The sequence below is a fragment of the Poecilia reticulata genome, linkage group LG2 (genome assembly GCF_000633615.1).
Source record: "Poecilia reticulata strain Guanapo linkage group LG2, Guppy_female_1.0+MT, whole genome shotgun sequence".
NCBI lineage: Eukaryota > Metazoa > Chordata > Actinopteri > Cyprinodontiformes > Poeciliidae > Poecilia > Poecilia reticulata.
In genome coordinates, this window is record NC_024332.1 from 33,241,784 (window position 1) to 33,257,007 (window position 15,224).

Below are 15,224 nucleotides of genomic sequence, written 5' to 3' on the forward strand. Positions count from 1 at the left end.
TCACATRTAACCTCAGTYTAGCATGCAAACACAAATGGTTTGAGTATTTTACAGTGAATCACCTCAAGGCCTAATGGAGTGCTGTGCAACTCGTTGGGGTTTGAGTCATTTTAGCTTTCATCAAGACGTTCCTACACTCGCCTTTCTCCACACCAACACACTTGGTACRAGCTCTCTAGATACTCTGTTTGTTTGCTAAAAATAAAGGTGCAAGTTTCATATTATATGCAAAAAATGTGGGTTATTTGCATATAATACATGCCTCATTTTATGTTAGTTTTCTTTGGGGTGGGGGGAGGGCAGCGGATTTGCAAGCCTGGAGGGCCTAGCAGAGCCAAACATGATGAAACGTGTACACATAAATCACAGAAGCACTAATTTATTTCATATACACTGCTGTTTAAAAGGAAAACACTAATAGATTTATGTTTTGTGTCAGTTCCAATATGTTCCTTGGCACGACGTCAGAATTTTACTATAAAACCAGTACACTGAAAGTAAAGCACAATTTAGTGAAACAACCATGGCTGCAGTAACTACCAGATTCTTTACAAAAATACATCTAAATGCTTATTTGCAGAAATGTATTTTCAAAGACGCAGTTTTGGTGTTTTACTAAAGCATTAACATGGCTTGTACTTTTTCAAATCCTGCCACCATTGCAACCACAAATTTTAATATATTTTATGGGATTTTATTTTTTTGTTACTTGCTCAACAAGAATGATAAAAATKATACTTGAGTGTCAACTGGTGTATGTCTCCACCAGTTTTGCATATAGAGAARCWGCAACTTTTACTCATTCTGCAAAAAGATCAGTGGAATTGCAAGGAGAGAGCATCCCTTAAAAGAAGTTCATGGTTGGACTTTGACTGCACCATCTTGCCACATTTAATGTTTTCATCTAACCATCCTACTGTGTTGCTTTGGCTGCATGTTTAAAGCATTGCTGTCCTGGTGAAAGCTCAACCTAAATATGTTTCCTTCCAGGTTTGCCTATTTGCCTTTTTCAATGAATCTCTGCATCAGTTCTAATCATCTGACGCTGCTGAGCAAAAGCAAACTTACAGTTTCGTGTTGTGGATGATCTGTTCTGGGTGATGTGCAGGGCAGGTGTTAGTGATCTGGCAAACAAAACGTTTTGCATGTTGGCCATTGAAGGTGCTCTGATCTTATCTGACCAGAGCACCTTCATACATATGTTTGTTGAGCCGCTGCAGTAGAGGTCCACCGAAAACAAGASATCTTATTGTTTTCTTTTAATGCTTTTCTTCTTTATTTTTTGCCATAAAAGTCAGATATGTGGAGTTATAGTTAATAGTCATCATTTGATACATTTGGTGCATAAAATGTGGATCTTCTAAGCTCCTCCATTGACTTGACTTTTTAGAAATATGTTCATTTTTACAGCTAATTGGTTTATATGGATGGTATTTAAGGCCATCAGAATTAAGTTGCTTGAATTCAGATGTACACCAAATGCTCCATGTGTAATTGTTCTTACAATGATCCAAATAAATGGTGGGGGCTATCATATAACATCCCAATAAAATATGTTTACATTTATGCCTGTGTCTTGATAAAAAAAAAAAAAACACTGGAAACAACAGCCTGGTCTGGCCTTTTGTATCTGAACCGGGTCACAGCCTATCCCATGCCTGGCTTCTGATCGTTTTGCGYTGAAGAGATGCTGTCTGAGGCAGGAATCATAAAACCAGTCTTTAAAAAGCACAATCCTATCTAATCTCTGCATTTGCTCCCTTTTGTTCCTGATCATTCCCCTCTTACTCCTCCTTTCTTCACTTTCACCAGGCGCATTGCCTGTTTTAATGCCAGCCGAGGAAGAAGATGATGACGGTGAAAGTTTTTATCCTGAATCAGGGAAAAAAGAAGAAGAAAAAAAAAAAGACAGCGGAGGAGGAGTGAGACACCGACATCCTGGAGAAGATTTTGGCAAAGAAACCCGCTCTGTTCATCCAGCAATTACCTCACTTCCACTAAACGTTGAGTCCACAAAGAAAAAGACAGTGACGTGCGTCTTTGTGTGTTGGTGCAAGAGTCGTTAATCACCTCTCCTGCATAGTGCTTGATGCCAAACTGGTGGTCAGTCACTCTGGGCTTCACATAGTACGGGTTTGCCTGGGAAGAAAAGACAGGAAGACCTCAGATTTCTTTTAGGCATTAAGTCCGTGTCTGTCTAACGAGMTGATTAGGAGAGACAGAACTCTGGGTTCTCTAAGAGTTCAGCAGACATTTTTAATGACCCAGAGGKAWGCAGCCAACACAACTGTGTCACTGTGTTTTCTATTAAYTATTTTTTTWATAACGTTTTACAGTGAAATCTTTCCCATCATAGCTTGATTTCTCAAATGTCAGTTTTGTTGTCTTATACAAAGTTTGTTCATATTTTTAGGTTTTGAATTTCTTTAAGTGTGCAGTGGTTAAATATGGGCTGATTTAAAGTGCTGGTCATATGAACATATAATAAATTCAAAGTTGTTCACAAAATTCTTGATTTAAAAAAATGGTTGAAGCTGTATGTTGTGTAATTACCCCACCCTGAAAAAGACATTTTAAAATTAATCATTAAAGCCTCTGAATAAATTAAGTTAACCCCTGTTATGTGTGTGTGTGCTTACACCTCTGACCAGGATTATATTATACAATAGTACAAAAGTTTTTCTCCTTGAATGAGAGGAAATTAAAAAAAAAAAATCTAACAAAATTAAAACACAACACAGGGCCGAGACCTCAGGGAGAGCTCAGCTGGTCCTCAGGGTTCTTTCCATTTAGTCACAAAAATGTTCTGAGAAAGGCCTTTTCTCTCCCTGCACACAAAGCTCATCAGAGCTGGAGAATGGCTGATCAGATTTCAGCATTGTTGTGTGTAAAAGCGTGCAGGGAGGGGTCTGCACAAGGTGCAACAAAGACTTTTCAGCTCAGCAGGCGAATCACCGGCCAGGACGGAGGTTTAACCCCTTCAGGACGCCAAATGGACTCCCATTCAGCTTCCGTGGACAGAACCAGGCGGTAATCGTTTTGCTCTTCAGCTGTTTGAGTWCAGAGATAAACTCTGATCTCTTAGCTGYGTGGACTTACCGCATGTCGGCTGTGCAGTTTCTCCAGAAGGGTGTAGTCCGTGCCTTTGGGGAAGCGGCTCTCCTCGTTGATAAGAGCCAACATGCCCAGTTTCTAAAGCAGACACAGACATAAGAAAGACAGTCATGATCAAACTAGTTGTAATCCTAGCATCTGGCAACTTACGTTATAGCAATACCAGAAGGAAACTGTTCTTTTCTTTCTTTTTCAGTGGTTTGATTTATATTTTTATATGCACAAAATGGCACTAATGCCACAGGAATAATGAAGCAACACGAATCTGAGGAATGCGCAGAAATAAAATGGCTACATTGTTCCCAGCCTTTGCAAACACTCAGTTTCAGCATAATTTCTATCTCTGGTGGTAAAATAACAATTGTTGTCATGTTTTACATCAACCCTACCTCCAACCACCGACTGGTGTGCATTACTGTAAAAACAACATGCAAACTGAGACTCCGTAATGATAGAGTGAGAGAAGGGAGTCAGTGTATGTAAGCACAGAGTGGCGTCTGGGTCGGCCCGCACTGCCATGGCGGGCGGTTAGCGGTCGGTCCCCACGGTGACTGTGCTCTCTCACGTTCCCTTTGCTTTACCTTCTCTATGAGATCCAGACACTCGGCGTTATCCATCCAGTCTATGGCTTCCCACTGGATCCCCTCCCTGTCAGAGAACACACACACACCATGTATATATACACAAAAACAAAAGGACATAAAGGCTGTGTTATCCAGTATCTCATGTGGTGAAATGAGCCATGTCCAGGCTGCTGGTCCTTTATACTAGAAAACAACTGGCTGAGGAAGAAACTGAGTCTGTTCCAAAAGCCTGGTCGTTCACCCTGACGACACCCACCTTCGGTTTAGCTAACGGCTCTGTCTCGCTCTTGTTTTATGTTCAAATGATGTGTATCTGCGCGCTATGTTTTGACCTGTTGTACTCCAGCTGCTCCAGCGAGAAGATGTGCTTGTTGAAATACTCCTGGAGTTTCTCGTTGGCGTAGTTGATGTTAAACTGCTCGAATCGGTTCACCTGCCGGTCAGAAGAATCTCATTTACAGCAAATCAGTTCAGACTCAAATTAAACCTAAACATTACGACGAAAAGACCTTTATGTATTTTATTGTGATTTTATGTTGGCAGACCAAATGCAGGTATGAAAGGGAGAAGAAGTATTACATTTCTTTCTTTTTTTTTTAACAACAAAAATTTTCAAAGGCGTATTTGTATCCAATCCTTTGATGTTAAAAGATTAAAATCTGTGTCCATTGTTATCTACAAAAGCACTTCAGTGTTTCTTGACGTTACTTTTCAAGTCTTGCCACAAATACACTCTGGTCAAACATCTGATAGTTCGCCCTAAAGTGGACTTTGACTGGGCCAAATATTGATTTCTGAAGTCTTCCTGAGTTAAAACATTAGTATTGTTGTTTATAAATGAATATGAACTTGTTTGAGRTCTGAAAGCACTGCATCTTTTTTGTTATTTTCACCATTTGTCATTTTCTGCAAAATACTAAATTTTTGCTTGGAATTTCTGAGAAATGTCAGTAGTTCATAGAATGAAAAAAAAAAAACAATGTTAATTTTTACTGGCAATTTTACAGACATCTGACCTCTTTCACATGTTTGACTTCTTGGAAATTGGAAGCAGAATTTCTTGTGATGTTCTTTCAAAGATGGCTTTCCTAATGTTACTCTTCCATTAAGGTCAGATTTCAGGAGTTCGGGGCTAATAGTTATCTTGTTATTGAATTTAACCCTGCATCAGACCTTCTTCCTGACTTGTCTGGTCTTAGTTCAGCTGTTTGTTCATCAGTGTYTTCTCTAACAAACCTCTGGGGTACTTCACAATTCACCTCACCTCAAAGTTCTCAAAGCCAAAGATGTCTAGGATGCCGATGGATTTGAAGTTGTCTTTCCCTTTGATCTTCTGGTTGATCCTCATTATGATCCAGGAGAAACACTGGGAATAAAGAGCCATGGCRACAGAGTCCCGCGAGTCCACCGCCTGTAGATGATAACACAAAGCGATAACGGATACAATGAACGCCACACAATGCATTTTTCACAGGAAAAGAGAAGACTTTGTAGACAGCGTCGCAAAACAAGATGAGAATCGGCACGGAGAAGACGTTTAATTAGTTCTGTCAGATGGTGGTGGAGTAGATTAAAACAGTGATTTGTGAAACTGATGATGTGTGAGGCCTCTGTGCTGTGGCCGTAGAGCAAACAGAGGTTTGGAGACAAAGGAGCGTTGTGGCGGCGATCGTCTGATGTCTGTTGTCACAACAGAAACTGTTTATTGCCTACATATCTAAGAAGTGACACACAGCAGGTATGTTCTACTATTCAAAAAACGGCTAAGACATTCAGAGAAATTCATTAGTGAGCTTTCATGATTTCCTTCCGTTCTTCTTAACAGCTTCGCTAACAAAAGTTAAACTCCTTCACAACTTTAACCCTTTAACTTTAACACTGAACTTTGTAGCTGGCTTTGAACTGAGATTAAATTACACAAAGCAGGCCTTTCCTAATCATGAATCATCCGGAGATAAATGGCTTAGGTGAGTTTTATCTAGGAGAAGCAGATTAATGAGGGTTGAATACAAAATGCAAGCAACATTTTTTAGGTTTGTTGTTGTAGCGGAATGTGAAAGCCACATATAGTTTTCCTTCCATATYACATTCATACACTACTTCACATTAAACTTTCCCCCAGTTCCCAARTAAAATACATTATAGTCGTGATGTTGCAAAATATGAAAAGACAATAGAGGTAGAAAAGCTCTTTGCACTCTAAAGCAACACAGGAACTTRGTAGCGCACTTCCAAGCAATTCTCCCAAAAAGTTTTCATATTTTCCATACCAGGCCTCTACCATTCCTGTTTTCTTTTTCCCAACCACAATATGAGCTGTATGAGAACATTGTCAAATGAGAGAAACACAAGAAAAGCAGACGAAAACAAAACAACCCCCAAATTAGATTAAACCCAACAGTTCAAAATYKGATTATCCTCCAGGTTCATTGAACCTCTCAGCCAAACTTCATCTATGYACAAACAAAAAGCTTGACCTTCCCGCTTACACTTCCTGCACAGGTATTGTGCTGGAACTGAAAATAAAAACAAAACAGTGGTGGTGTGTACTGTACATGAAACGACAATGCCCCAGTACTTCTGAGTAATCCATCAAGCTTCTTGYTGCTTATGGGAATAAAGAGGGCCCTGGTGGCTCCAGGATCTCCGTCACAGGGGTGAGAAGAATGGCTGTTTGTGCATGATGGTGGGGACTGAAGACGAGGGGGGAGAGATGACCTCTGGCCGTTGTGAGAAGAAGTCCTTCTTGTAAGACTCCAGGGCTAGAATAATGAGGTCTTTTAGGAGACAAGTAGCTTCAAAGGCCAGGCACAACGAGCACAACGGCCAGCGGCAGGGCGACACTACCAGCTCTTTGTCTGCTCATGAAAAGCTGTYTTGTGGCTTCCGTGTCCCTGTGATAATAGCAAAGGTCTRTGCTGCATATTTACTGACAGTTATGAGCGTTGAGTAGGCCGAGGACGCTCGGCTCTGGCCAAAATATAAAAAAAAAAAAAAAAACGTGGGCAGTGTCATGGGCCAAAATGTTCTTTTGGCATATGGTGAAAGGGATATCACTCGCAGTTGATGACTCGAAATACGTTTGCATTAATTACAGGCGACAGCGTGGAAAATTCAAAGCGTCAGAAAGACGTGGGTGAATTACGGTGCCAGCTTTTTGGTGCCTGGTTGCACTGCCTCCAGAGGAGAGGGCTCTCACTTCACCCCTCCTCAGCTTTTGGGTCTATTGTGCTTTTGACTGAGATCGCTATCATGATGGCTTTATTGTGCCGGGAATCTGGCAGAGACAAAAAGCAGGAAATGGCTRAGAGTCACGCAAGGGATCTGGAGAGGCATGTGGTGCAGAGGGCAGCAGACTAAGACTCGGCGTGCTACTGTTTGAGTGTCGGGAGTGAGCGGAGGGACCACAAATACGCAGATTAACTATCATCCCATCCTTCATGAAAGCAGACGCCCAACAGGACGATGATGAAGTCAACCTTAAAAGGACGTTTAACGGATGGCGGGTTAGCCGTGTCGTTACCTGCTCCACGGTCAGGGGGGAGCAGATCTCCTCTCCTCTCAGGATCATGGAGCGCTGGGTCAACACCTCTGACAGCTGGAAGGAGTCCAGACCGAGCAGCTCGCTGACATTACTGACCACTGAAACACAYGCAGATGTACAGTGCGTTGAATGTATAAGTGATGCAGAACACAGGCGGTTCACGCACATTGATGTTAAACAACAGATATGCACCACRATCCCACACAGTTCAGGGGGAAACTCTACTCTKCATCCGGGGAACCGCTGCAGTTTACAGGTTCCTCGGAAAAGAGGTCAGACGCAGTGAACAAAGCAGCCCTGAGATCATGTTGCAGCCTGTTCAGGGCTTTGTCTGCCTGTGCAAAGTCAATCAAACTCAGGGGAAGACTGGTTCAGCGGTTCAACATTACTATAGGTTTCCTAAACACACTCCTGTATTTAGGAAAAGTATGAAATTTCTTGCAGTTTACGTAACCTCCATTATCAGCGCTAGTTCCAGATATATGATCTTTTTAGTCACAGCACATGTTTTTTGTGTACAGCTTGCAAAACTTGACACTCAGCTTATGAGACAAGACAGTTCACTGTACTGGGTTCAGTTCAACTAAATAAGATGAGATTTTTGCAATATTTGCGGTATAACCAAGAATCGTAGCTTTTTAAAAAATAATCTAGAAAGTGTGCAAGACAGTGTTTTTCTAGCCAATATGCTGAAGTTCCTACGCTTGTCTGATTATGAGGCAGCTCTGTAATGCCCAGAAAGTATCTTAACAGTTTTCACATATTGAAATGAAATAATRTAATGTGTTGAGTCAGACACATGTTTAGAAATAAAGTTATGCACWTTTTGAGTGATTTATAATCAAAATATTAGCCTTTAGTAGCATGCTTGGGCAGAATCATGAGGCTATCCTGAACTTTCTAATATGACAAAATATCTGCCATTGTCAAAACAAACATGTAGTGAATTAAAGCTACTGAGTTTTCAAACGCAGACATACCAAAGTCTATATTNACAGCTTGCAAAACTTGACACTCAGCTTATGAGACAAGACAGTTCACTGTACTGGGTTCAGTTCAACTAAATAAGATGAGATTTTCGCAATATTTGCGGTATAACCAAGAATCGTAGCTTTTTAAAAAATAATCTAGAAAGTGTGCAAGACAGTGTTTTTCTAGCCAATATGCTGAAGTTCCTACGCTTGTCTGATTATGAGGCAGCTCTGTAATGCCCAGAAAGTATCTTAACAGTTTTCACATATTGAAATGAAATAATRTAATGTGTTGAGTCAGACACATGTTTAGAAATAAAGTTATGCACWTTTTGAGTGATTTATAATCAAAATATTAGCCTTTAGTAGCATGCTTGGGCAGAATCATGAGGCTATCCTGAACTTTCTAATATGACAAAATATCTGCCATTGTCAAAACAAACATGTAGTGAATTAAAGCTACTGAGTTTTCAAACGCAGACATACCAAAGTCTATATTWAATTTACTGCAAATAATTTCAAATTAGTCATTTGTATCAACAAACTCCTATCTTAAATGACTCTGATCAGTATCAGACAAAAAGAATGATCAGCATTTTATCTATCAGTATTGTGGTTTGGAGTAGCTATCAGAACATAACAGTTTCACAGAAGTGCTGTCAAAGGGCTAGATGCTTAACTTTTATAACAAAGCCTATTATTTCTTTTTTWTATAATAAAAGAAAATCACCTAAAAATAAGCTRGTGATCAAAATAAGATTATTTTCAACCTGATCTGGACCAGTAACCAGATCTGGAGTCTCGCCATGTCTAATAGATATTAAGTCATTCTGACCACAACACCTTTCAGTGAGGATGTTGTTACTGCAGGAAGAAGGTTCAAAGTTAGTTGTAATGTCTGTGAAATGCTTAAAAATAAGTCAAAAGAGGATACACAGAGATGTAAGAAGCTATTTAAAAGGAAACTCAGTTATAYTTCTGTAGGTTCAATATATGACACCTTTTAATTTTGTATAATGATATATAAATACTATAATGCCTGTAACAGTGTAGTAAATGTGTTTATATATTGCTGCCGCTGTGGTGTTCTCCACCTCCGTTTGAAGTGATCTGAGCTCCGCCGGCAGTCATGAATTCAATGTTTCCCATCTGGAGGACAGCAGACAGCAACTTGAACACGTCTCTGATCTCCTCCTCACTGAATTCCATCACCTTAAGAGCCTCCTGTAAAATAATACATCATGTTACAGTTCAGATTCTTCCGGCGCAGTCAAAACATCTGCTAAACTTGTCATTTCCTCAGAAGAATTGTAGCTCTTAATTTTGGCTGTATTTTGAAATACTGGTGAATAATTACCCGTACGCTCTGGAAGTACTGGCAGGTTTTCTCGCATGTTAGCGTTTCAAATTTAACAGCAAGGTATATGGCGTCCCCTGGGGGTGGAATAAAGAACTGCAGTGGACAACTCACCATCACACTGTTAAAGAGCTGCTTGTCATCCAGACTGCTGTCTTGAACGCAGCCTGCTTGGCTCAAGTAGTGATACGACTCTGGACCTTCAGACAAAAGATACATGTCTGCAACACAAGTGTGCAAACACAACATGTATATAAAAGAAAACATTAGCTCTAAAACCTTTCCAAGACTTTAAAAAAAAAAGTAAAATACAAATAGAGTTGCTCAGATGTTGTTGTGTAGATGTGACTTAAATTCAGGAGGGACCTACCTCTGTGGTCTCTGTCTGCTCCTGCCAGCAGGGCATAGAAGATGTGGTAATTTCTCTCGCCTGGATTTTGCCGGACCACGCGGTTCTAATATAGAAAACATGACAAGAATGCAGGTTCATTTGTTTCAGTTAATCTAATTAATGCTTGTGATAATACAGGAGTAAAAARAATGGTGTGTGCCTTAATACTTTTACCCCCTGAAACCTCACCTTTTCAAGTAAATCTGGTGATTGGAAGTCAAGGGGAATAAAATCAAATGAATCTATCAAGATTTGCATGAATAGAGAAAACTTTCCAGAATGTATAGTCGTGTTTTCAAGGATACAATCAATGATGCAGCCTCCCTGAATGTTCCCGTTCTGTGAAAAGTGGAGCTGTATGAACTTCCCGAAGCGACTGGAGTTGTTGTTGTAAACGGTCTTTGCGTTCCCAAAGGCTTCCATGATGGGGCTGTGGACAGAAAAACACAAAATAATGCAGATCAAACATTGCTGTGCATTTTCACTAACAGGACAGACTCCTCAGGAACGAAGACTTTGACTAGACGTATTTGCCGATATGCATCTGAATCTAGTTTCGACGAAGCTTTATGATGAAGTCATTCAACCTGTTTATCCGTGATGTCAAGAACTTGTATTTTATCTAAGTATGACCTGTCAATRTGAACCTGGGCAAAACATTTAAACCCAARGTTGCCTCCTAATCTGTGTGTAAAGGTTTGAGTTTGTAAATACGGATAGGTGAATGTGGAACTAGTGTAAAGATCTTTTACTAAAAAACTGTCATTTTCTTATTCAAAGGGGTTCTTAAAGGTTTTGTCTTGACTCATGTTTAGTATTTAAAGATTAAAATTGGAGTCAAGATTCTAACATTATAAAGAACTGGACTGAGCCACAGTATTTTAAAATCCATCAATCATCTAATTTAGGAGTAATTGCTTAATAACTGTGATGAGATCCATTTGCAAGGATGAAGTGTGTTGTAGTGGCATCATATATACAAACTTGTTAAGGCTGAATAAAATTTTTTTTTAAATAGGGTTACAAAAATAACTATTTGTAACTTTTTGCTATAAAGTTAGTCATAAAAATGCGAGCAACATGAAATGCATTGCTACAAGGTTCATTCTAATCACTGATTGCTTTGAAGACTCTTGTGTTCTGGTTTAAAGGATGAATCTGTGCATATCAGTTCAAAGATTTCGGGTTGGGCGGAGTGAGGGGGGGGATTTGTTTCTTCAGTACCTGCTCTGGACGAGTGCCTGCTCCACCCGGGTGGTCCGCTCCGACAGAGGAGTACCAGACGAGTTCTGACTCATCACTGAGAGGAACTTCAGCAGCAGCTTGGTGCTCTCTGTTTTCCCAGCACCGCTCTCTCCGCTGAAGATAAGCAGACAGAACGTGTTTTTGACTCATAATCTTTCTCATCACGCACATAGCCTTGATGGAAAGCCCTCCAGATGAGCTGCTTATTTCACAGGGTAGCCCTCACTGACCTGATGAGAACACACTGACTGTCGTGTCTCTTCCACAGGCAGCGGTAGCACTCGTTGGCCACAGCAAAGATGTGAGGAGGCAGCTCCCCCATCTGGTGCTTGCTGTACAAGTCGACCGCAGTGGAGTCGTACAAACCTGCTATCTGTTGGTAAGGATTTACTGCTGCCAAAATCGAACCTATGTTGGTCTACAGGAAGGTGAAAGGAGAAAGCAGAAAGAAATTAATTACTGAAACACAACAGAATACTTATAGTGCAAGAGAAAATGCTCGGCATTTGGAAATTTTGCAGCTGCTAATACTTGGTCAATGCTTGTGCTTTAGTACCATTAACTTGCTCCATTAGCTCTGCAGATAACACTTCCTCTCATACGACTTCCAAAGTCGGTGAGACTTTTCAGCTACCCATTGTGGCCTAGTTTGTTAGGCTGCTAATATTTTAGGATCCACTGGTCCTGCTCTTCTAATGCGCTTTGGGGAAAGTGCTTCTTCAAAGTGTGTTTCTGGGTCATCATGCCACAATGCTGACATTCTGCAGGACATACTGGGTAGACGCTCTGAGATGAGATTACAAGATAGGATTTCCAAACAACAAAAAAATGAAAACGGACCATGTGATTATTTTTTTTATAAACTCTGCAGGGTTTCTGCAGAACCTCAGAGTTTGGCTGTAAAATCAGTCCTGGCATTTAGAGCAGATAAGACAAACAAACTAGGAATTCAGTTATAAATACCCCAATGACATATGAGCTACAAGCCTGAARAGTAAAGATCTGAAAAAATGGGATTTATGCCCTTTAAGCGAGTTTGTGCAGTAACTTTCCATCGGTACAATTCAGTTTTTCATGTTGAATCGATTTGCAGAGTTAGAYGGCCTCCTTCTTCCACCAGTGCATTTTATCCCAACTCAAATCCACATATATGCCTTCCCTCCTGATGTTAAAACACAAATGGGCTCACTGGTTGAAACTCACATAGATGTTGTCTTTCTGGTAGCGCAGAAAGAGGTTGTGCATGATGGCAGCTTCATGCAGCTCTGCCAGTGTGGACATGTCCTCGACTCCATTGATGCTGCTGGGATGCATCGGGTACACCGTGTCTCTGTTCAGCTCCTCTCTCGGTAGACAGATCACCTGCGTCGGCACATGAGYAAAAATGCATTTAGCATTAGAGAAAACAAGAAACTACTGCATATTGACAATGTTTACTGTTCAAACCATTGCAGCTACAAAAGCTGGCATTTCATGTTTGTTACCTCGGGTGTTAATCTATATTTTTCTTAATTTTAGACCTAAGAAGACACAGCACTGTGTGATCCAAATTCTTTTTACATTAACCTCAATTATTAACATATTTTGCCCAAAAATACAGAGAAATATAATTAAATACATATTGGAAAAAAAAAGTCCTTACTATTTCTGACAAAAAACAACAACAACAACAAAAACAACACACTGCTATGCTCAGTAGTCTGAAAAAGTGACCATAAATTACATCTAAAATGTAGCAAACTGTACAGTAAAATCCCATTAAGAACATGTTACACACAGGCATTTTATCTAGTTTCAATTCTACAAAACAAATTCAAACAAATGTAAACATAGACAACATATAATATAAACCAAAGTAAACRCTAGGACATTTTTATGCATCCATCTCTTTCAAACTACTATGCAAGTTTACCCATGTGTATTCAGAAAAAAAGAGAAAACAAAAAACTAATCCCCATCTCTGGATTTGTTGTTTTCCTCGGTTGACCTCTGAGTTGATGATTTCAGCGCCCCCGTGTGGTTGAATTCAGACCTCTCTGGTACATTAATCATATAAACCAGAAGCAGCTGATTGAAAAGACAGAGCTACTGAAAGATACATAACGTCTGCTCATCACTGACAGGTTTTATGCATAAATAATATGCTGCATRGTAGAACATGAACGTSTGCTGTGGAAGAGTCTCCAACACAGATTCAAAAACCATGCACCCTGATATTTAAGGTCTTCAACAGAATGGAGGGTTTTTGATTGCAAAATGGAAAATCCAACAAAACAGACCCAGGCAAGAACATGCAGGCTCCACACAGAAAAGGGTTGAACTGAGATTCAACCTTTTTGCTATTGTTCGGCTACAAACTAATATGAAATTGCACACCCTGTTAAGCAATGGATATCTTTGAGAAATTATGTCAGAGTTGAAGAAATACACCATCAGTGAGATTGATGCTGGTAGAAAAGTTGCAACGGTTAATCATTTTTCTGCTGTCACCTCCACATTCTTCCGCCCGTATCGATGACACGCCAATACACAAGCTCAAACAGGAATGACCGAAGTGAAATAAAGACAATGCATGTATAGCTTGTCTGTACCTGCTGACACAATTCACCTTTTATTCACCTTTTAGATTCCCCATTGAGTCTCTGTTAAGCAAATCTTATGTCATGTGACTGATGTAACATATCAACGTAGGTGGAGCAGTTAAATGAACTTTTTAAAGTGCGACGGATGAAGAACTGTGGGATTTCTTAGTGTCGCCACTGAATTCTCCACAAATTCAAAGAAACATCCACATCAACCAACAGCCATCCACAAAGAGTCTTGTGGACTTAGTGGCTAATGGCACTAATGTCCCAGAGATAAGATAAAAGGACAGACAGACCACGGCTGTGTTGGCCACTTGATGGGAAGAYGGGTCCAGATCGATACTGATGGACTTGAGGCTGGGATTGTGGCGTCCCAGAGCATTACGGCAGGCTGTACTGGCATATCCAAGTGTCTCCCAATTGGGGGGGAGGCATTTCAGRGAACTGCTGAGTCAGCCAGCAAGGATAGGCTGCTGAAGAGCTGACGACGGTTTCAGTCAGTTGATTTACTCAAAGACAAAATGAATAGGTCTGGGCTTTAGYGATTATTCGGTAATTGATTAATTATATTTGAATTTGATTCAGGAAGACCACAAGTTAGCACAAGTATGCATCAAAACAGCTTTAACCACAAGGGGGAAGAAGAAAAAGTGGCAGTGGAAACATAATAAATTCAAGGCTTGTAAAATCAATATCATACACCAGACATGGAGCAGCTCATTTCCAGACAGCCAATAAATGCCTGGTATTGACTTCTGTTTATGCTTTTAATTGGCATTCATGACCAGAATAAGCTAAAAAAAAACAGTCCAGCTGCAGTTTGCTGCTTGAATAAGTACATACATTAAATTTACTAAAAAAAAAACACACACACATAACCACTTAGTGGTGCTAAAATCTTATTAAGGAGTAGGAAACAAAAGACTGAATTTAAAAAGACAAATAAAACAACTAAGGTATCAGATAAAATCATCAAAATGGTGCAAACATTAAGAAAAAAAAACCTTTTCATGCTATTGTTATATATTCTTCTGCATTTCTTATTGACAAATTCAGAGTAGTTGGTATTAGCTGGTCGAAAAAGTAAGAGTTTTGTAAGACAGCAACATCTCTTCCTCAGCATGTTGCTATCCACTGATWGAAAACTGGCAAAAAGAAGACTTTTTCACTTTTTTCTCACTTACMAGGCAGATACATTTGTCTCTTTGTAAATGTTCTGAGTTGCAAAAGACACTCCATTTCCAGTCAGCATGTCTCCTGTAAGGCAGCTGACTGTAAGTTGGCTACTTAAGCAGATAGTCCATCCAATTATTCATCTGGAYCTGATTATTTTATTTATTACTCAATAAAAACAAAATGACAAAGGGTTTCTGTGTAGTAAGCACTTGAGCACTGACAAATCTAAGTCAAGCCAAAATAGCTGTAGGCAGACA

At 39.9% G+C, this 15,224-nt stretch overlaps 1 protein-coding gene across 2 annotated transcripts in view; it reads right to left on the minus strand.

Annotated features, from left to right (window-relative positions):
- Positions 1 to 15,224, minus strand: part of myo10l3 (myosin X, like 3) — a 68,917-nt gene that overhangs the window by 26,100 nt on the left and 27,593 nt on the right. For both annotated transcript variants that reach the window (XM_017303500.1, XM_008403966.2), the window contains exons 3-16: positions 12,410 to 12,568; positions 11,437 to 11,624; positions 11,186 to 11,320; positions 10,267 to 10,391; positions 10,151 to 10,164; positions 9,941 to 10,025; positions 9,685 to 9,791; positions 9,308 to 9,437; positions 7,222 to 7,340; positions 4,963 to 5,109; positions 4,031 to 4,131; positions 3,696 to 3,762; positions 3,100 to 3,192; positions 2,071 to 2,139 (exon numbers count right to left, since the gene is read on the minus strand). In XM_017303500.1, the coding sequence (XP_017158989.1) occupies positions 2,071 to 2,139; positions 3,100 to 3,192; positions 3,696 to 3,762; positions 4,031 to 4,131; positions 4,963 to 5,109; positions 7,222 to 7,340; positions 9,308 to 9,437; positions 9,685 to 9,791; positions 9,941 to 10,025; positions 10,151 to 10,164; positions 10,267 to 10,391; positions 11,186 to 11,320; positions 11,437 to 11,624; positions 12,410 to 12,568 (1,539 nt within the window). The remainder of the gene's footprint in view (positions 1 to 2,070; positions 2,140 to 3,099; positions 3,193 to 3,695; positions 3,763 to 4,030; positions 4,132 to 4,962; positions 5,110 to 7,221; positions 7,341 to 9,307; positions 9,438 to 9,684; positions 9,792 to 9,940; positions 10,026 to 10,150; positions 10,165 to 10,266; positions 10,392 to 11,185; positions 11,321 to 11,436; positions 11,625 to 12,409; positions 12,569 to 15,224) is intronic.